Raw genomic sequence first — 20,531 nt, forward strand, 5'->3', positions numbered from 1 at the left:
CAAATGCCCCCTTGGGAGAAGTTGCCTTCCATTAAGATGTTAATTAGCACAGAAGCCAAGCTGTGGAGTCCAGAGGCAGCCTTTGAAACTGGGATGATTTGGTGACTCTGGCACAAAATGCACGTATTTCCTGTGTTTATCTTATGGGGGTTTTCCCCCTTTCTCCACTGAACTGTGGAGGTTGTAGGGGCTGTTTGACTCAGCACAATAATGAATGCCATCACCTCTCAGTAGTACAGGAGCAGGCGGCACCACACGACACGGCTCTGCACAACACCCCTACATCCAGGCAGGTATCTGCAGGTGTTGTGTCCCAACAGCAGCATTCAGGGAGGGCTCCTTTGCACCTGCCTGTGGGTGCAGTTCAGTGCTGCCACCAAAAACACCACTTTGGGTTTCATAATAATCTGAAAACAGACACCCAAACTGAATTGATTTTCTTACCTGGCACATGCATCCACCAGTATCCTGGGGCAATATGCAGCCTCAGTGCTGGTGCTACCACCAGTGTCCCCAGACCTGTGCTGGTGCCCGCTTTCTAACTCGATGACAGCAGGATGTGCTCAGTAATCCCAGGGTCCCTCATGTCAAGCTGAGCTGGGCACCTTCAGGCCAGCTGTGCCTGAGCTTGGGTGCTGGAGCCGTGACAGGGACGCTCCAGGCAATGTGCCCCTTGCCAGCACTGTTGCCTCTCCCAGCCTTCCTGCAGACAGGGCTGAAAGGGAGGGTTCTCTCTCTGGCCATCACTGCCAATGGCACCTTCCTCCCCAGTGCTGCAGTTCCTGCACGCTTGCCTGCAGCTTCCCCTGCAGGAGCAGCCAGCAGTGTTGGCTGGGAGGTAGAGGCTGGTAGAGAGCCTTTGACATGCTGACAGAAATCATCAGATGTCCCTGAAGTCTCATCTCAGGAGTGCCAAGAGCCTTTGGGCTCCTGCTTTGCATGGCCAGGATGTTTTGGAGCTGTTCACCTTTGTTGTAAGGACAGCAGCAGTGTCAGGTCACCTCTGGGACATGCACCATGTAAGAGATGATGTTAAAAATGAAGAGTGAAGGAGGGAGCCTTGTGGAAGACCCTGAATTATCAGGACTTGAGCCAAGGGTTTGGGGGTTTTAGGGTGTGTGCATGAGGCAGCAACAGGCTTTGTCAGCATCCTTTGATGGGAGCATGCTCATGCCTGTGATAATGCTGGAGCCTTCCTAGTGCGCCCCTCCACAGCCTTTCATTCCGTGTTCCTGATTATTTGAACGGTGGATGGCTCATTTTTCAAGTCTGATAGCATGGGTCTGAAGACAGGCAGGGAAAGATGGCAGCATTATGAAGAGAACTCAGGGAGGGGCAGTTTGGTTTGCACAGCACTGCGTGCCTGGGGACTGCCAGCCCGTGCTGCCACCGTGCTGGGGCTCAGCAGGGATTGCTTAGTGGCATAGTGGCAGTGCTCCCTTTGTCCCCCCTCCCCTGCTGCCACAGCATCCCCGAGTCACCCCATTCCCCAGCCACACAGCAGGTCTGGCTTGGCAGCGCTGCCAGGGGCACTGAGGGGCCGGCAGGCCAGAACACACACGCGTGCTCTAGCATGGGGGGAAAAACTTGAAGTCAAATGTCTGAAAGTCAGATCCCTTTTTAGTATGAATTTGCTGTATCTCATTCTAAGCACTAATTCCAATTTAATTGCAAGTGGCCTGAAGCCTCTTCAATAGGAGTAACAAATGGTTTGATTTTGTAAACTTCATCAGACTGCATTTTAAATGCGACACACTAGCCCGGCTCGAATGCCAATGAAGCACTGAAGTAGCTCTCTGTTTACTAATTATCCGTTTTTACTTCAAGCCACGCTGGCTGGCTTGTCTGATTAAATCGGATTTGTGGGATAGAGAACAGCTAGCAGAGTTTTCTCTATAGTAAACGAGATTGAAACTATGGCCCGCCTGGCTGCACACTGTAAATTATATTTCCTTTTAAAGGGGACGTGTCGCCTTTCTCCTGCGGTGCACCTCCCGCATCCATAAACTTCACCAGAGCCCAGTGCCGAGGGAGACCCACCCCACCCTGCCTCCCTCACCCGTCGCCACGCCGGTTTTTAGTTTAATTCCTGCTCTGGCAGAGGCAGCGGGCGGGGGGCGGTGCTGCGCTCGACGCTGCGGTGCCGCAGCATCCCTCGCTGTGACTCGGACGGGGCGCGCTGTCACACACCGCATCTCGCTCGTCATCACGTCCCTGCCGATTGCGCTGCTTTGGGATGAAGCTGCTGGAGAACAGAGATGTGCATCTCCAGGCTTGCAGCCATAGGGTTTTCCCTCCCTCCATCAAGCATCCCTCCCCTAAAAATCAGTTTTGGGACCACCTCGTATTTAAAAAGACCCTGCAAGATGTGGCCAACACACTTACTAAAAGAGCACCTAACACCCAAATCAGTCCAGCTTCCACCTCGGAACCCTGTGGCAGTGCTAACAGCTGCCCCGCTAGGGGCTTTCAGCTGCTGGCGCAGCACTGGGTCTGGCAGGGACACAGAAACCAGGGGTAGTGGGCAAAGGTGGCAGCTGAATGCGGCGTGCGGGGCTGTGCTTAAACGTCCCCAGTTGCTAAGACTTCAATTCAGCGAGCTTGACCTACGCTGCCCCCTCCCTTGGTATCTATCTTTGTGCCCAGGGGCTTTTTATATTTTAATTTGCTTTTGAACGTCCTGCAAAATTAATGGCGCGCTCGGGGCCATTGTGCAGTGTACAGTAGAGGGAAGGGCCGTCGGCGCCCGCCGAGAGCCAGCGCGTTTCCCGGGGAATGAATTGCTCGCCCGCCTTCACCCCTTTTAATTGTTGACAGTAAAAAGCGTTTAAATGCTGCTTAATTTGTAATCATCTTCCCGCAAAAAGGGGAGAAACCATTAAAATGTCAGGGAAATGAATAAATCCGTCTCTCACTGATTTGGGGCGGCAGCATTTCTTTATCAGGGGTGATTTTTCTTCCAGTGGCTGAGGGCTGGCTCGGGGCTTCTGTGGCTGGAGCCCAGGAATGCACTCACGACAGGACACAGGGCTGAGTCCTGTGGCACCCAGTGTGGCACCCTCACAAAGTGTTTTGCCATTTTTTCCCACTTCCCGTCCTTTCTCCAAAGGCGTGACGTAGTTGACATGTAGCCTAGAAACAAATCGAGCAACTTGAAGGCTGGCAGTGGGACGGTGCCCAGCAGACCCCGGTGTGCCGCGCCCCCGTGCCTGCTGGAGAATGTCACCTGCGGAGCCTCCGGGCTGGGGGCAAGCGCTGCCTGAGCTCCGTGTCGCACTGCTGGGCTCCATGCCGGGATGCGGGGCCATCTCCCACATCCTCCACCTCTGCGCCCCGCCGCTATCAGCCTTTGTGTGACACAGATGCTCTGCTCTCAGAGCACAACTGGAACCGTGTGCCTTCACACGCTAGGGCCGCTACTCACCGACCTCCCAGTCTGGGGCGTTTATTTACTGATACATTACTTGAAGGAAAAAAAAAAAAAAAAAGAAATTAGAAACGGCCCTTTGCAGGTCTCAGGAAGCAGCGCCTGGGGGATGCCCAGCTCCAGCGAGCAGCCTTGTCCCCCCGTGCATGCACGACGCAGCTCGTCCCCGTCACTGTGGCTGCTGGAGTCAGCCCATTTTTTTTTTTTTTCAAGCGGGGGCCAATTAGTTTCACAAATGAGGGCCCTACGGTGCCAGGGAGGATTTGTTACGGCCCCGCGCGCCGGCCCAGCAGCATTGTCCTGCCCTCCGCCCCCACGGGAGCCCATTGTCCCCGGCCCCAGCGGGGGCTGCTGGCGGCAGATTTATCGGGGCCGGCGTCCCGCCGGCCGGGGCCTCCGCTCCGCAGCTGGCCGCGGCGCTGGGGGCTCAGCCCCGGGGACCTTTGACCCGTCCTGCTGTCACCGCCGGGGCCGCCGAGGGCCGCGGGGCCACATACCTCTTGGGATTTGCTTCGCACTGCCCGTTCGGGGCTGCCTGCTTTTTTTTTGTTTTTTTCCTTTTTTTAATTTTTTTTTTTTCTCTCGGGAGCGTTTTGTCCTCAGCTGCATGGGGGGCACATGAGCCTGCAACCCCCCGGGATAAATCCCTGCAGAGGGAGAAAGGCAGCTCCTGTGTGGGGCCACCTCTCTTGCTGCTTTTATTCCCATTTCACTGGGTTTTTTTCTGATTTCAGAGCATTTTTGGGTAGCTCATTGCAAAGCTGAGATTGAGCATCCCCCCAGGCAGCTCCTGCATCCCCAGCAGGGCAGAGCTGACCGCGGTGTGCCACCACACCTGGGTGGGTGATGGCACAATGCCAGAGAAAGTGACAGTGTGAACTGAGATGCTCTCGGGGATGCCCGTTGTGCATGGTTCCCAGTCTGGAGGTGTGGGTCTGCCCAGGACCATCCTTCCCTGTCACCTGCCTGCACGCCAGGCAGGACCATGGCGCTGGCAGTGCTGTTGCCCATCATGTCCCTGCCCCATGGTGCTGTGGTCCTGGTGGTCTCCCTGGGGTTGGATTTTGGCAGTGTGGAAAGCAGCCCTCTGCCCCTGCTGTTCCTGAAGGCTGCATGGATTTGTTGGTTACCTTGAACATCTTGTGCTGCTAATGAATTGCTAATACAATTTTCTAGCTAATTTTATTTCCATAGTCCTCACATTTTAATGTCTCCAAAAAGCGAGCATTTATTTGCTTAATCTCCCTGCGTAATACAATTTGCAGTGACTCACAGTTCTGAACAATCAGCTATGCATAAGCGAAAACAAACTGCTTAATGGCATAGAGATCTGAGATGTTTATGGACGGGTACGAGCACCTGGGTTGGGGTTTTGTCCCTGTTGTGTTGCTGCAGCTGGGTTTGTACCCAGGAGCGATTGGAGCTTGGATCTGCCTTGGGGCTGGGGGTCACACACAGCACAAGGGTGGGCACGTCGCCCTCTCACATCCTGTCTCCTCCTCCCCAGGGCAGCTTCATGGGGCGCTTCTTGGGGTCCTCTTTCCCTGGGACATCACAAGGTCTGAGCTCAGCAGCTCTCACAGGTGTGTGGGGATGCGGTGATCACCCAACAGATGCCTTGTGTTTGGGCATCCCTCAGCATCACCAGGGCTCCCAACTGCCTTCAATGCAATAAGAGCAACTTCTCCTCTTCAGCTGTTCCCCTCAGAGGGCCAGTCTCAGCAGGGTTAGGGTGGCCAGGGTCCTGCTGCTGGGACTTGCAATGACACCCAGAGCCCTGCAGCTCTTGGGGTCCCTTCTGCTGCCAGAGCATCCCTGCTGCCACGTGGGCGTGGGGACCCCCAGACAGTGGGGTGATGGGACAGTGGGCTGGGGTGCCAGGCAGTACCTAAGCAGGCTCTCTTCCTCTCCCACAGGTACAGACATGGCCGTTTTCTGCCTGCTGTGCGGCAAGCGGTTTCAGACGCAGAGCGCCCTGCAGCAGCACATGGAGGTGCACGCCGGGGTGCGCAGCTACATCTGCAGCGAGTGCAACCGCACCTTCCCCAGCCACACCGCACTCAAGAGACACCTGCGCTCCCACACAGGTACGGCAGCACCACCGTGGGGACTCGGGGCTGGGGCAGCCAGGACATGCTCCTTCCCCAGGCGTAAAAAGAAATGGGGGGAAGAAAGGTGATTAGTATTTAAAGCGTGGAGGTGACTAAGTGGCTTGGATTTGCAAAACAAAACAGAAAAAAAAAGAAAAAGCTGTGTGTAATAAGTTGATCTGGTCTGAGGTGGCACGTGACCTTCTTAGGGGGTGTGCGATCATATCCGCCTCATCAGCTTACGGCGGTAGATGCACATAATCAGCTGGTGCTCGGCCCTAATGGGATTAGGGCGACCTGCGCTACGTGTAGCTGGTGCTGCCGTGGCCCTGCTGGGGCAGGGCTTGGCTGCAGGATTGCTGAGCGGGAGAGCACAGCTTGGCCGCCTTACGCCGTGTCCTCAAAGAGCCCACACCGTGTCCTCAGCTCCTCCGACAGCATCCCTGGGCAGCTCCGTGGTCCTGGCCACACAATCAGCACCATCATTCTGAGCCAGTCACAAAACACCCCTGAAAGAGATGATTCTTGAGGGATGAGCAGGAGCCTGCAGGATCACAGCCAGTGCCACAGATCTTCACAGCTGCCTGGGTGAAGCATTCCTCACCCATCCTTTGCCCACACAGGTGGGAGCACCCTCACTGCCACCACTGCTGTTAGTGACAGGGAACAAAAACATATTCTGAGTAGGGATGTCCCTTCTTTCTCTTCTCAGGCAGGGGCCATGCACACAATCTCCAAAAGGGACATAAAGGTGGCTGCTGGGGGTTGTGTGGGTGGTGTCACGGAGGGTTGCCCTGTCCAGCCAGTGGCTGGCAGCTGCCAGACCCACACGTGGGCTAGGGCTCCCAATGTGGGAAATGGGAATCGTGTGTCGATGATAAGCATGTTAATGCTGAGTGCTGGAGCTATTTATAGCCAGTAATCCGGTGACCTGGGCTGCGGGTCGGGCTGCGCGTGTCCCACCCCAACCTCTGCCGCTTTAGTAGCTCCCGGCTGTGAAAAAACACTGGATCATCAGCGCTTTAGGAGCATTTAATCGTGCCACGTGGTGCCATCCTGCACAGCTGCAGGATGCTCCCTCTTGTCCCAGGGCCAGGGTGCTCCATGGGCTCAGGCTCCCCTGAAAAGTGGGCGGATGGAAATACTGGCTGCCTCTGGCTGAAAAATTGCTGTCTTTGACTGTGGGATCAAAAGCCAAAGTGGCAGTTTGGAACTGGGCATGGGGAGGGGAAAGTCAACAACAGCCCACTGCCTGCAGTGCCTTTGGAGGGGGGCTCCAAACTGCATCCTGAGCATCCTCCTCCCCCCAGGTGCCCAGGCAGCAGCTGCGGGAGGGGGCGAGGGGCCGCAGCACTGGGCTGCGGCAAATGGGGAGAGAGTAAAATATCATTTCAAAGAGGAAGCGAAAGCACAGGCATGTGAGTATATAACGAGAAGGACAATTTATGCCCAGGCACGAGTGCAGTTTGACATGGGGATAATGAAAAAACGTAGGTCATTGTGGATGACTTAAGCCTTCACAGCTGAAGAAAATGTATGAAATGCGGGGAACATTACACGCTTGGCAGCTCCGCACATCTGCAGCAGGACAAGTGAAATACAGTTCGCCATTCTTTACCATAAACTGTGCTTGTAGGATATGCGGCACAGAGAAATTGTAATTACAGTGACAAGACAAATCAGTAATATTTAAATATTCATGAACAAAGTCTCGGACGATCAATCTATCTTTATTGTCCTTGCCTCCGCGGCTGTAATAAATAAGTAGCTGGAGCCCTCACCTTTCCTTCAAATCATTCTGCCTTTGGTGCTGAACCAGAGTTCATTTATCAGCTGCCTGGTCTGGAGTGTGGGAGATACCCAGGGCTGGGTCTGTGCTGGTGCTGCTGGGCGAAAAACCTGGCAATTGGTGAGGGAGGGTTGCAGCACGCTCCAGTCTCTCTACCATGCCACGGACCTGAGCATTCCGTCTGTACAGGCATGAAGGGACAGCACACTGCACTGTGGAAACTGGGATGCTCTGTCCCCAGGACGGCTGCCCGGGTAAAAAGGCTGGGGATCTGTTTTTGGTGTGGCACAGCAGTCACGGCAGCCCTGACCCCCACATGTGCTTGCAGGCGACCACCCCTACGAGTGTGAGTTCTGCGGCAGCTGCTTCAGGGACGAGAGCACACTGAAGGGCCACAAGCGCATCCACACCGGTGAGAAACCCTATGAGTGCAACGGCTGCGGGAAGAAGTTCAGCCTCAAACACCAGCTGGAGACCCACTACCGAGTCCACACAGGTACATGCTGGGGTGTCTGTGGTGAGGCTGGCAATGACAGACCGGTCCCCCAGCGCAAAGGCTGGCATGTGGACCAGGGCAGCAGCCAGGGATAGCGAAACCCTGGATGCGCCGGCACGTAACTGTTGTAAATAGGGGATCAATAGTCCCATTGGTTCTGCTGTTCATTACTTGGTTATCAGCTGTGCCCACTGCGGCAGCGTCGATGCCGGGCAGTTGATTTGCACCCCGAGGCCCCGGGCCCCTGCTGACACCCCTGTATCCCCATATCCCACAGGCGAGAAGCCCTTCGAGTGCAAGCTGTGCCACCAGCGCTCCCGGGACTACTCGGCCATGATCAAACACCTTCGGACCCACAATGGCGCTTCCCCCTACCAGTGCACCATCTGCCTGGAGTACTGCCCCAGCCTCTCCGCCATGCAGAAGCACATGAAGGGCCACAAACCAGAGGAGATCCCCACCGACTGGCGGATAGAGAAGACCTATCTCTACCTCTGCTACGTCTAAGGGAGGAGGCAGAGGGGCAGCAGGGCCAAGTGGCAGATGACTGGGCAAGAAAATCCCACCAAACCCGCAGCATCCATGGCCTTGTTTGTTTTCAGTTCTCATTCGTTTCTTCTCGCCGGAAGGATCCTGCAGCTCATCCCGGAGCAGGGGATGCACCGGCCCCTTCCCCAGCCCCATCCACACTGCTGTCCCAGCTGCTCATGCGCCTGCTGCCCTTTCACCCTTGCTGCAGGGCAGATTTCACCCTTTGCAGCCCCCAGCCAGGCTCTCTGTCACCCTTGGCATTGGCCACTGGTGCTGCTGGGAAGACCATGTAGGAAAGAGGCGCTTCCCTGAAAGTGTGTGTACAGCTAGTGCTCTGGGAAGGCTTTAATTCCTGGTGTCCTCTGTCACTGTGTAGACCCGGCCATGGATGCCCTGCAGAGGACGCAAGCTCCCATGTGGGGCTTGGGCCCTATTCTGGCAGGTTCTCATGCTCCCAGGCTGCATCATCACAGGCAGGAGAGGACAGTGCCCTGTGAGCCACAAGTGCTTTGCCAAGAGCATCCTGAGGGGATCCTGGCCAGAGGAGGTGTTTGGGACAGGGAGCCAGCTGTGAGCCAGGCTGCCTTGAGGTGTTGCCTGGTGTCCAGGTGGGCTCAGGGGGCACAGGAGGCTGCTGCTCTCCCCATGACCAAAGACCTCTCTATGCATTTCTCCCTCCTTCCCTGCCTTCCTGAGGCAAGGGTGAAGCCCCCCGTGGGGAGATGCAGTTGGTTTGGTGATGTGCAGTCAGTGCCAGTGGTGGAGCTGTTAGTGTGTGGCATCACTCCGAATGCAGGGATCCTCTTTACTTCTGCTGATTTGGGGCACCTGGAAGGTGCCAATATGGGATTTTTTGCCCAGCCCTCAGCCGCAGGAGCCCACAAGTAAGGGGTGCCCAGTGGCAGGCGGCTTTGCTCGCCACTTTTTTTGCTTTTTGTTTGGGTTTTTTTGAACTTTCTTTTGGAATATTTCCGCGTTTAGCACATTTTACTTGAAATTACCTCGTTTTTTTGTGACCTCATGAGCTTTTATTGATTTGGGAGGGACAGGGGGTGGCATGGCTGGGGTGCACCAGCCACGTGCCCAGCATTGGTGGTGGAGAGGTGGTGGGACAGTGGTGTCCCTGCCAGCCTCCTGTTGTGCATTATCCTTACCAAAACTGGTATTTTTTGCCTGGCCCCATGGGGCTGGGGGTGTTTGTTCTGAAGCTACCTCTTGTGTTTGTTTTTGTTGTGTTTCTCCTGCGCAGCCGTGGGCTTGGTGGTTCCATCCCGTGGCTCTTTTTTTTGTCATTTTGCTGCGTTTGGGTGAAAAGGGGGGAAAAGGGACTGGGGGCGGGGGGGAACAGTGTCTGGATACAGTTTGGAGGGACACTGATGGCCCCTCTGGGTTTGGGGTGCTCTTCCCACCTCTCCTGGTGCCAAGCAGGGATACGGCTGTGGGAGCAGCATCCTCCCTCGTGCCCCAGTCCGGCTTTGCACGTGTGTGTGCGCCTCTGCGCATGGGAGCGTTGCTGCTCTGCGCAGGGTGGACACCGCTGCTGTACAATCTGGGATGTGACTGTGGAGAACGGCTTGTTTAATTGTTGTGCCTAAGAAAAAAACAGAAAAACATTAAAAAAAGAAAACAGTTCTTTCACACAGAAAGTTGCTGCAATTTTTGGCGTGTGCACGGCAGGTCCCCGTGGTGTCCTGGCACTGCCAGACATGGGTGCCACGGAGCACGTGGCCGAGCTCATGTGGCTTTTTTTTTTTTTTTTGCTTTAACCTCCCCTTCCATCTCACCATCCCTCTCCCTCAGAGACACAGCCCCCACTGCAACAGTGTTGGGGTCAGCGTTGGAGTGATGCTGCTGTATCCCGGGCGCACGTCCCCGCACTGTTGGCTGTGGCGCAGCCCCCGCCACCCCTCCATATATATATATATAAGTATATATATGTGTATCATAGCAGTGAGGACCAAGCGCCGCACGGGGCCCCGTGGTCCCGGGTTCCCTCTCCCCTGGCTTGTTGTCAGTGTTGTGAGCGCCCGCCTGCCCGTCCCGTTGCTCTGTGTTGCCGCTCGTGGTTCGGGTCCGTCGCTGTCCTCGTTCCGTCTACCTCAGCACCTCTCTGAGCCCGGGCGCAGAAGGTGCCCAAGTTCCCCTTTGGTTTTCTCAGAGTATCTATCGGCTCCTATTTTTTGTACGACTTTTCCTGTCTCACCGTTTGCTCCCCTGCGGTTCTGCTTGCGAGTCCTCTTTCTGTCCTCTAGCCACAGATGCCGTTAGCTAAAAGTTTCCTGAAAAATAAAGAAAAAGAAAAAAAAAAAAAAAACCCAGTTGTGGTGTCTCCTAGTTGCAGCTCTCTGCATCTGCCTTCGTTCTGTGTAGATTCAGATGCATTTCTTTGTAAGACTTCAGTGTTTCTGACAGAGGAAAAAAAAAAAGACAAAAAAAAAAAGAAGAAGAATATACTGCTGCAGGTTTTTTTCTCTCCATGTGTCACTAAGTGAAGTTCGTGCCTTCTATAGCAAAGAGAATATTTTTTACATCCTACTAACGGTAGATTTTTTTGTAGTGAACATTTTTTGTATTTTTATTTATAAGTCTCATAAGGAAAATAGCAATGTTCAGTTGTATACCTTGAATCTGCAGTTAGAAAACAAAAAAACAACCAATAAAGTTAATTCTGTTGTCTCAGCCTGCTGTCTCCCATTCCTGTGCCAGTCAAGAGGAGGAGGAGGAGGAAGAGGAGGAGGTGGAGGAAGGATGCATTCCACCAGCTTGGGGTGAGCCGAGTGGTGAGTTTGGGGGTGCCTGCTCTGCGGGGGAAGTTGAGGAGGTCCTATCCCTAAACCAGCCCCAGGGAGTGGGGGGGTCTCCCTGGACTGTCAGTGTTCCCATGGGCAGGGAGCATCCACAGCACGCTGCCCGTGCTGCCGCCTGCCCATGTGGCTCACCAGGGAGCAGAGCAAGTTTGCCTCAATGAAAGTGAACTCGTTCATTTAAACCTGCCTGCAGAGCCGTCCGGCCCCCCGCTGTGTTAATTATCCTGTAGTTCCCGACTGATTGCTGTACACTAAGCTTAAGCCCTCCTTTATTTATTTACTGACTACATTAACGGCAGCGCCTGCTCTCCTTTTGTGCTGTGGCAAACCGCACAACACCGCAGGCTGCAGCTGGGCCAAGCGGGTGCTGCCGGCACCACCCAGCCGTGCCTGTGCCCAACGCGTGCTGCCCACCGCCGGCCTTGGCCTCGTGGTGCTGTTAGACATTTGTTACAGCACAGCTGGAGTAGCCAAGTGCAGAGCATCGTTTCGTTTTTCCCAGGGGTGGATGGCATGTGCCGGTGTCAAGGCCAGGCTCATGCCCTGCCCCAGTATTTCCCAGCAGGTTTGAGGGGCTGTGTGTCCATTCCAAGGTCCTGATGGTAGTCCTGCCTCCCCCAGTCTCCCCAGCACAGCCTCCCAGGAAGGCTTTGGGCAAGTAGTGGGGAACTTTGGTCCAGGTTCAGGCAAGCAGAGGTGGTCCTGCTGTGAGCAACCTGTGGGCTGCAGCGCCCCGGGAAAAGGGGGGCGAAGCCCCTCTCCAGCGTTCAGCCTGGCACAAAGGCGTTGTTATAATAACGGGGAAATCGCGGTAGGACCGGGCCTTTGTGTGCACGCTCGCACAGCAGCTGGGAGCGATTATGCCGCAACAATGTTCTGTTCCATCAACATTATGTCCTCATTAAACCTTTATTAGGAGATTAGATTCAGATTTATTGATTTTTTTTTTTATTTTTTTTTTTTTAAAGAGGAAAATCCAGGCTTCTCTCAGATGCCTGGAACTTTTTCCCACATGCAGCACTTCCCAAAGTAGCAAGAGGGCAAAGGGAGAATCTATCTTTCCTCCAGCATGGGCAGCCTGTCCTTCCAGGGAAAAGGACTGCTGAGGTGCTTGAGGGGGTTAGGTTGGGTGCACGACGGCTTCCTAGCACAGGGAGGACAAAGATAAGGACCAAAACATTCCATGGGATACGGCAGCACAGGTGAGCATCTTGCAGTGCAGCCCTGGGGGACATCGCGGTTGCGGTGGGCAGGACAGGGATGGCAAGGCTGGCTCAGGAGTCTTGCTGCCCAGTACCCTCATCAAACACATGGGTTGGGTGGCATCGCACACCCGGGTCAATGGCCCCATTGGATTTGTCTGTTGGAGCGTTTGATGTTACATGAAGGCAGCTCATTCCAGAGGGTGTTAATTGCCCGCTGCACTGATCAGGTCTGTAGCACCATCGATCTCAGCAGGATCAATGGGCTGATTTAGTGTCTCACGAACTCTTTAACTGGACACCTCATCAATAGGCAGCCACTTACAGACCATCAGCGCATTAGTGCGGGCCAGCACTGGCAGGAGCCCACTCCACCCATCCTCAGGCCCCGTCACTCAGAGGTAAGTTTTCCTGCAGGTGATGGCTCTGGGATGGTGAGTGGGAGTCTTGCTCTGGGGCTGGTGGGTTTGAGGGCAAATGTTGGAGATCCAGGTGGTGTCGACCCACCTGTCCTCCATCACCTGCAGGCCCATATGCAGAGATGCTCCTAGAGCATGGGATGGGCCCTTATGGCATCTGTAGCACTTTCCTCTCCTCTTTGCCTTGTGCTTCTGTCCTGGCAGGGGCAGATCGATAGCGAGAGCTGGACACCTACTGCAGGTGTGATGGCAGTCCTGCCCCGCGCATCTCTGCTGGTACCGCGTGCTCTCGGAGTCAGTCCCGCTGACATCCCGTCTGGCCGCGGCCGGACACTGCGTCTCTCCCACTTTGCTAAAACTCCTGAGCACAAGCGTGGTAGGGATCTGCTGGGCAGGTGTGCCCGGGGGCCGGGGTAGGGAATAAAGGCAGCAGGCGGGGTGAGGGGCAGGGGAGCCGAGGACAGCGATGCCCCTGGGGCGCTGGGGATCCCCCGATGCTGGGCCGGGCGGCGGGGCCGCTGTCCGCGGTGCTGAAGTCGCGGCCGTGGCCGGGCCGGGCCGTGGGCTCTCCCGGGGTTGGCAGGGGAAGCCTGGAGAGAGGTTTGGGCAGGGTCATGGGGTCCGGGGGGCTCCTGCTCAGCTCCGCCTTCCCGCTGCGGAGCTGAGGGACGTGAGGGATGCGCCCGTCTGGGTCGACAGACACTGGCGAATCCCAGAGCCAGGGAGAACCCGCCAGAGCGAGGTCCCCCGTCCCCCGCTCTGAATAATGGGCACTGCTCAGGCATCCCTCCACACCGACCAGAGGGTGCCCAGAGTGATGCTGTAAGCCAGGACGGCTGCCAAGTACACCCGGAACAGCAGGACATCCAACACGTAGCCCACTTGCAGCCATTCACGGGCGACATCACGGAATTCCTCCCGTTTTTCCAGGAGCTGGCGGATAGCCGTGGTCTCGTGCAGGACCTCCTGCAGCACTCCCGAGCCCTCCGGCCGGCCAGTAAAGGCCAGTGCAGACCTCGTGCCCCCCACTGCCCCGCACTCCCGGGGGTCCTCACAGACATAGGGGGTCGGCTTGGCTGAGAGATCAAGAGAAGCAAATGTGAAAAACCTGCTTAGATGGGGAACTGGGATTTGTGAGGGTGAACTAGGCACCCAGTCCACCATACAAAGAATGGTTTTGTAAGTGTAAGAGCATCTAGACTCCTTCAGTTCCCACAGACCCTCTCTGTGCAACCCTTACCTGTGCTGTCATTGTTCTCCACCTGCCTGGAGGTGTCCAAGCTTTGTGTCCTGCTTTGGCTGAATGTCTTCCTGTCCCGGATACAGAGCAGGATGGTGGCTCTTTCCAGCAGCAGGTGTTTCACCCACTCAGGGACGTGGGGTTGCAGGTCTTGCTTGTGCACTAGGCGCACAATCAGGATGGTCTCTGTCAGGCTGATGACGAGCAGTGCCATGCACACCACAAAGTAGATGCCTGCAGAGACATCAGTGAGGTGAGTGACCTGCAAAAGCTCGTGCCCAGAGCACGGGCCCAAGCAAATCCTTCCTACTCAACTCTCAGGGCCCTGTGGTCTCTGCCCATGACTGCCATGGCAGAATCACCATACCTATCAACGGGGTGCCGACGGCAGTAGCTGGCAATGTGTCGGATACAATAATGAGGAAAACCGAGTAGCCCAGCAGGAGAGTGATCTTGAAAGAGACCCTCTCACCACTGTGGGGAGGTAGGTAGAAGCCCACAATGTCCATAACCATCAGGAATATGCTGGGGAGCAGCAGGCTGACGGTATAGAAGAGGGGGCGTCTCCGGATGACTACCTGCAGGACAGAGACAGACAAGGCCGTGAAGGGTCGAAACGATGCCTTCAGCTGGTGTGGCTCTTTGCCAAGGCAGGTGAGGATGATGGGGGCACTAAGGTGAGACAGAGGAAGGGCTCACTAGCAGGAGCCTCCCACCTGCAGGCAGGAGCTGCAGCACAGAGCAGAGACAGGGATGGGGCAAGTCCCTTCCCTCGTGCCACATCCCCAAGAAACACGGTGTCCAAAGGCTCTTACGTAGAACTTCATTTCAGCATAGCTGTCACTGCTCTTGACGCTGAACTCCTGGAAGTGGCTGAGGATGTAGAGCAGCTCCCACTCGCCCTGGTTCATGAAGACACTTCGGTCGAACTTGACGAGCTCTGGCTGACGCCACAGCGAGAGGTTGATATCACGAACTGGGGGGGCAGAGGAGAGGTGAGAACTAGGGGTACCCTGCCCAAAGCCCGGCAACTGTCGGCACCTCCACACCAGGCTGCGTGCCTGCCCTCCCTGCACGCTTCCCCGATCCGCTGGGGCCATCTAGAGGGACGAGTTGCCCTCTGCACGGAACTCCGGCCCAGCAGAGGTCCTGCCCGCTCCCCCGAGTCCCCTCCCCACGGGCGTCCCGGCACTCACTGTGGTGCAGCCAGCTGGTGAAGGTGAGAGAGCAGTTCTGGACGTCGAAGGGGAAGTTGTAGATGTCCAGGCTGCAGGCAGTCATCACCTGGATGGGTTTGAGGTTCTGCACCTCCCCGTGATGGCTGACGTAAACGTAAGGAACATGTGGGGACTTTCCAACATCCACACTGAGGGACATGAGGGACAAAGATGTGGGCTGGAGAGAACTCTGGGCAGGGGTTCCTTCTGCCAGGTGGCATTTCACGGGGGAACTGCCCAAGAGCCAGGGATTTTCCCCCTGTTCTGCTTTTCTGGCAATACCCTTGCAGGCATTTCTGCCTCACATCACCTCTGCACTGCCCAGACTGCTTCCTTCTCCCAGCCTGAGAAGTGTCTATGTCATTGTCCCAGAGCCCTCTGGAGGCACTGGGAACACCTTAAACCCCCACAGAGTGGGAAGGACACCAGAGAGCTCCATGGAAAGGGCCAGCAGCTCTGCAGCTGCCCTTGCATTGTACTGTCTTCACAAAGCCTTTCCCCTGATATCTGGATCTCACCCCCAGCACAGTGAGGGTAATTACTGACGGTCGTGGTTAGCCAGCATTGGAAATGGCCCAGCTGCTGAGCCAATCCCCATCTGCAGCTCCCCGATGTGGGGAGGCTGCCAGCTCTGTGCCAGGAATACAAAGCATGGGACAGTACGTGCCCATGGTAGGTGAGGGAGTTCCAGTCCCGGTCTATCTCCCTTGAGACTTTGGCTGCACTCACAACTCGTTGATGAGGATGTCGGGCACCCAGATGCTCTCTACGGGGAGGGAGATCTGCGTCAGGTTGTCGAAGTGAGCTGGGTCCCACTTGAGGAACTCATCTGTCCAGTGCTGGGGACAATGGAGAGGGGACTCGGTGGGTGAAGTCCTTCCACTCTGCCAGCACACAGACCCCAGGCTAACAGCAAGCAAGCTCCCCATGGGAGGGAGGAAAGACTTATCCTTCAGCTTGCACAACACCCAACAGTGCAAAACAGGGAGCGCGAAAGCTGAGCCTTAAGGTTCATGAGCTACAGAGGTTTTGCCAGCCCCCAGAATGTGCTTCCTCTCTCACTGCTCTCCTTCAGGACTGCACACTTCTCTCACAGGAAAACATGGGGGTTTGGGGGTGCTTGACCCCTAGGGGGGCCAGCAAGGAAGTGGCAAGGTTTCATGGCTACTCACCTGCCTGTACCAGATGTAGGTGGTCAGCACCTGGTTCTTCTCATCCTGTAGGAAGATGAGGATGGTGTCAGAATGGGGGCACTGACAGTCAGGAAGATGGGCAGAGCATGCTGGGAGGATGTTGCAGGCCAGGTACCATTCCCCTCCCTGCGGACACACACGGAATGGGAGCAGAGGACTCACCACACTGAGGATGGCATAGACCATGAGGTCGATGGCCACGTTAGTGGTCGTTCGCCAGTCCCGCACAGGCCGGGTGCCTTTCTGGTAGTGCGCCAGGAGGTAGTGGGCCAGGCGTTGCAGGGCGGGCTCGGAGGGCTCTGGCATCCATCCCCCACGCTGGGTACCTGCTCAGCAGAGGGAGAAAGGGAGGGAGTGAGGGAGGCTGCTCGCACTGGGGCAGCGGCTGCCATCACCCTGGGGTGTGCCATGCGCTGCAGGATGCTGCCAGCTGCCTGCTCTCACTTACCAGTTGGGGTTTCCCATCCAACCTAAATAGGAGCATCCTGATGGAGAACAAGCCTGGACACCAGAACCATCACCTAATATGTTACTGACATCCTGTGCTGTGCAGGTTGTCAGCGCTGTGATCTTCCCCAGCCTCAGAGGGCACAGCTGCCAGCCCTCACCTCTCTGGGCAAGTGCCAGGTCAGCAGCAGCAGGGAGCCACAAGGGACACACTGCCCCTGGGTAAGTTTCATGCCATGCACTCCCTACAGGGGCATTTCTTTGCTCAGCAGGTGGAGGTGATGAAGGCTAGAGATGAACCAGGATTCATTTATTAGGTATCTTGGTGTTTGCTTCCTGTGAAAACACTCCCTTCACTGGTGCCAGCAGCATCAACCAAGGGCAAATTGCTTTCAGCACCGTGTCCTCACTGCCAGGCAGCTGGAACACCACAGCTGGGCCAGGACAGCAGTGCTACACTTGTGGCTGTGCTCTGCAGCACACCCAGCCTCAGAGTCCAATTCCAACATAATGGAAGAGACTAATTGGAATAGATCTATGGGAACTTGGGAAAAGCTGCTGGAAGGGAATTTTAATCTGTATTATAAGGTAAAAAAATAAAAAGCAGCAGCCTCAGCCCCTCTGACATTGCTCATGAGTGGTAATACTGGGGAGCCAGCCGGGTGCCTGATGCTTGCCCAGGCAGGCATGAACTAACAGAGGCAGTGAGATGGGGGAGAGGCAAAACTTAGGGTGAGGGAACTTAGGGTGATACAGGCGCTGCCATCACCACGGCTTGGGCCAAGTGGCCTTTCTGGCTGCAGCTGGTGGCAGCTGGCTCACGCTTGCACTCCTCCTTGCTCCTTCTTCTCCTCACATCCACGCCACCTATATCTGCATCAGGATGCTTTGGCAGCAGGGAAATGGCTTTGCAGAGGGAGGACTGGGCTGGGTTCCCCTCAGATGCTTTTTGGTTGTGCTGACAACTCACCTCATGCAACTCAGCACAACCCTGGCACAGCCCTAACACAGGGGGATCTGTCTGCACAGCCCTTCCTGACTCCTGGTCAGCATTGCTAGGGTGAGAGTATCACTGTTCCCACTCCTTTTCTGCCACCTGTGATGTGCTAATGGTGGGAGAAGGTTTGGGAGTTGGGTGACAGGAGCTACATGACCTATCCAGACATTTGAGTCACTAGCCCGTTGAACACTTTCAGCTGGGCTGGTGCAAAGCAGCTCAAGGATTTTTGCGCTATTTCCCAGGAATGTTAGATGAGAAAATAATAATGGATTAACAAGGAAAAATGTTGGCCATCAATTTTGCACTGCAGAGTTGCAATTACAAACGACAGGCACAGCATCGTGCCCAAAACCCAGCTCTAGGTTATGAGGGACTAAACATTATATTGGAGAAAGCCCTTCATCGGGCAGGGGGCTCAGGCAGCATCTCTCAGGCAGTGGAGTGCTGGCAGGAGACCCCCATGCCTTTCTCTGTCCTTAGGGCTGGCTCTTGGCACAGCTCGAGTACCTCAAGATCCTGCAGTTATGAACCCACAGAGCAGAGCTGGGTTCTAAGGCTACGTTGCCTTTCTGCCGATGTTACCCCGGCAGGATGCGCCTCCAGGCTCTACACCGGAGCTCTCCCAGGTATGTCACTTCCGAATAGGGAATGAAGGTTTCCCTAAAGAGCAGCCTTTGCCTGCCACGCAGCACGGTTCTAGGAAGGTGCTGTTCCGTGCCAGGAGCACCCCGCTCTGCCTCAGCTCCCCAGCCCTGCCCATGGGTCCCTCACCTTACCTGGGCTCTGTAGCGTCGAGGCCAGCGGCAGCAGGGCCAGGAGCACCCCGAGAGCCGTGGGCACCATGGATCCGCCGGCTCGGCGGAGCACTGAGCGGAGCAGGGAGGCAGGCGGCACTTGTGTGGCTTTCCCCCCGCCGTCGGGTTTTTGAGAACGCCCAATTAATCTCGCGATCAGCCTCTCCCTCTGCATCAAGTTTCAGGCTGGGAGGATGCGAGTGGGGCCCACCCAGCTATCCCCCCACCCCCGCCCAGCTTCCAAAGAGCTTCCCCGTCCTCTGCCCGGGTGCCTGCTTGTGCCAAAGCGGGTTTCGGGGTACGAGCATCATGCCCATGTGCAGTGGGGGGCACGATGGGGGCAGGGGGTCCTGCAGGTGCCAGGGCTGCTCCAGGAGATCCTCAGCAGCTGGAAAGACGGCAAAACCCTCTGAGAGGCAGGGGAGAGGAGGCTGTCCAGGGATGTGGTACTGACACAAGGTGGGTTCCCATCAGCAAGGGAGAGGGGAGCTCTGCACGTACCGGGCTCCCCTTCACACCCTGCGGCAGGTGGGTCTGTCCCACTGACAGCAGCTCTGACAGTCGCAGGTGGGGGCAGCATGTGCAGCCAGCCTTTGGCACTCCTGCCTGGGGCAGCAGCTTTCCCCCAGCCCCTCCGATCTGCACACTGGGGTCCGTTTGCACCGCAGAAATTTACATTTGCTGTAAATGCAAACAAGACTAGAAGCAAAGCCTGGTCAGGTATTATCGAGAGTCAAAAGGCCCTCGGTGTCCACCCGTGTGTGTGAGTGCCCTGCTCAGGATGCACATTCATCCCTCCATGTCACAGCATCATAGCCTTGGGCTGGGCAGTGACCCCCTGCCTGGCAGGGGAGCTTCCCCTCGACCCTAAGCCACTATAATCTTCTGTATTCCTGTACGTCTACGTTGTGGTTGTGTGTGTTGCAGGTGCCTATGCCCCCGCAAAGCTGCCAGGTGCTGGAAATCCTGGGGAAGCGGTGGGCAGGGACCAAAGCCTGCGGCAGTGGTGTAGAGCAAATTGCATCAGATGCCGGCATGGAGTCACTTAAACGAGATAAGAATTAGTGCAGGGCCCTGATGAACTCCCCCTTGGCTGCCAACAGCGGTGTCAGGAAGAGAGCGAGAGCAGAGCCGGGGCTAATTTGATTTCTCAGCTCCGTTAGTGGCTGGCAAGTCACCTCCCAGGGAGCGCCAGCAGCTCATAGCGCTCTCCCCTTATTGAATCTGGGTAATGAAAATCACGGGCAGCGCCACCGTGGTGCTGGAGACTTTGCCCCGCTCTGCCCCCTCTCCTCCAGCCTCCTGCAGCTGCAGCCGGCAGGATGAGGCCAAGGGGGCGTGGGCTGCTCCACTGGAGCCTCTGCTGCAGCATCATTAACTCTGAATTTTCTCCCTTGGGTTTTACATCTTCATCTTAAAGAGATTTTAATGTAGTTCCTATCAGCCCTCCTGTTATGGGATATCTAATTAGCGTGATCTACTGTAGCCTCGTGTTCTGCGCGCACGCAGGGGGCTCTTGTGGGACACTTTGTGGGACGGCTGATATCAATCGGCAGCACCCAGATCAGATTTACTTTCCGAAATAGCATAATGGGATTTTATTAGCCCTGTAATCTGCTGCACGGTAATTGCTTTTCTGGGAATCGAAGTGCTCAGTGCCTGGGGCTTCCCACAGCTCAGTCCTGCATCCTGTCCAGGCTCCACTGCAGCCAGGCACAGCAGCATCTCTGCATCGGGATGGGTGGGCACCCAGGCCTTGCTCCTGGAGCAGCCATGCTGCAAGCAGGTTCCCTGGCTGGGCAAGCAGGTATTTAGCCCAGAGCAGAAATCTCAGAGGCTGGGGAGAGCACAGGGACACAAGCACAAGATCACCAACATG

At 56.0% G+C, this 20,531-nt stretch overlaps 3 protein-coding genes across 3 annotated transcripts in view; 2 read left to right on the forward strand and 1 right to left on the reverse strand.

Moving 5' to 3' along the window:
- The window catches only part of ZBTB16 (zinc finger and BTB domain containing 16), a 54,735-nt gene extending 43,723 nt beyond the window's left edge, over window positions 1-11,012 (forward strand). The window contains exons 4-6 of the mRNA XM_005531089.3: window positions 5,344-5,514; window positions 7,635-7,802; window positions 8,080-11,012. Of these exons, the coding sequence (XP_005531146.1) occupies window positions 5,344-5,514; window positions 7,635-7,802; window positions 8,080-8,309 (569 nt within the window). The 3' untranslated portion in view covers window positions 8,310-11,012. The remainder of the gene's footprint in view (window positions 1-5,343; window positions 5,515-7,634; window positions 7,803-8,079) is intronic.
- Window positions 11,013-13,131: 2,119 nt separating this feature from the next.
- LOC102103152 (5-hydroxytryptamine receptor 3A) lies at window positions 13,132-18,701 on the reverse strand. The gene is made up of 9 exons (XM_088066858.1): window positions 18,635-18,701; window positions 16,574-16,737; window positions 16,391-16,435; window positions 15,948-16,057; window positions 15,198-15,367; window positions 14,817-14,977; window positions 14,369-14,579; window positions 14,002-14,235; window positions 13,132-13,837 (listed from the first exon to the last, which is right to left on the reverse strand). Exons 1-9 carry the CDS (start codon window positions 18,699-18,701, stop codon window positions 13,539-13,541), a joined length of 1,461 nt encoding a protein of 486 aa, XP_087922984.1. The 3' UTR covers window positions 13,132-13,538.
- USP28 (ubiquitin specific peptidase 28) overlaps window positions 16,945-20,531 on the forward strand; it is a 28,393-nt gene continuing 24,806 nt past the window's right edge. Inside the window, exons 1-2 of the mRNA XM_014259825.2 lie at window positions 16,945-17,080; window positions 18,339-18,484. The gene's annotated coding sequence lies outside the window, so the exon portion shown is untranslated. The remainder of the gene's footprint in view (window positions 17,081-18,338; window positions 18,485-20,531) is intronic.

This window comes from Pseudopodoces humilis, chromosome 25 (assembly GCF_049639895.1).
Source record: "Pseudopodoces humilis isolate 2021_Gansu_Grassland_sample_001 chromosome 25, ASM4963989v1, whole genome shotgun sequence".
Classification (NCBI taxonomy): Eukaryota; Metazoa; Chordata; class Aves; order Passeriformes; family Paridae; genus Pseudopodoces; species Pseudopodoces humilis.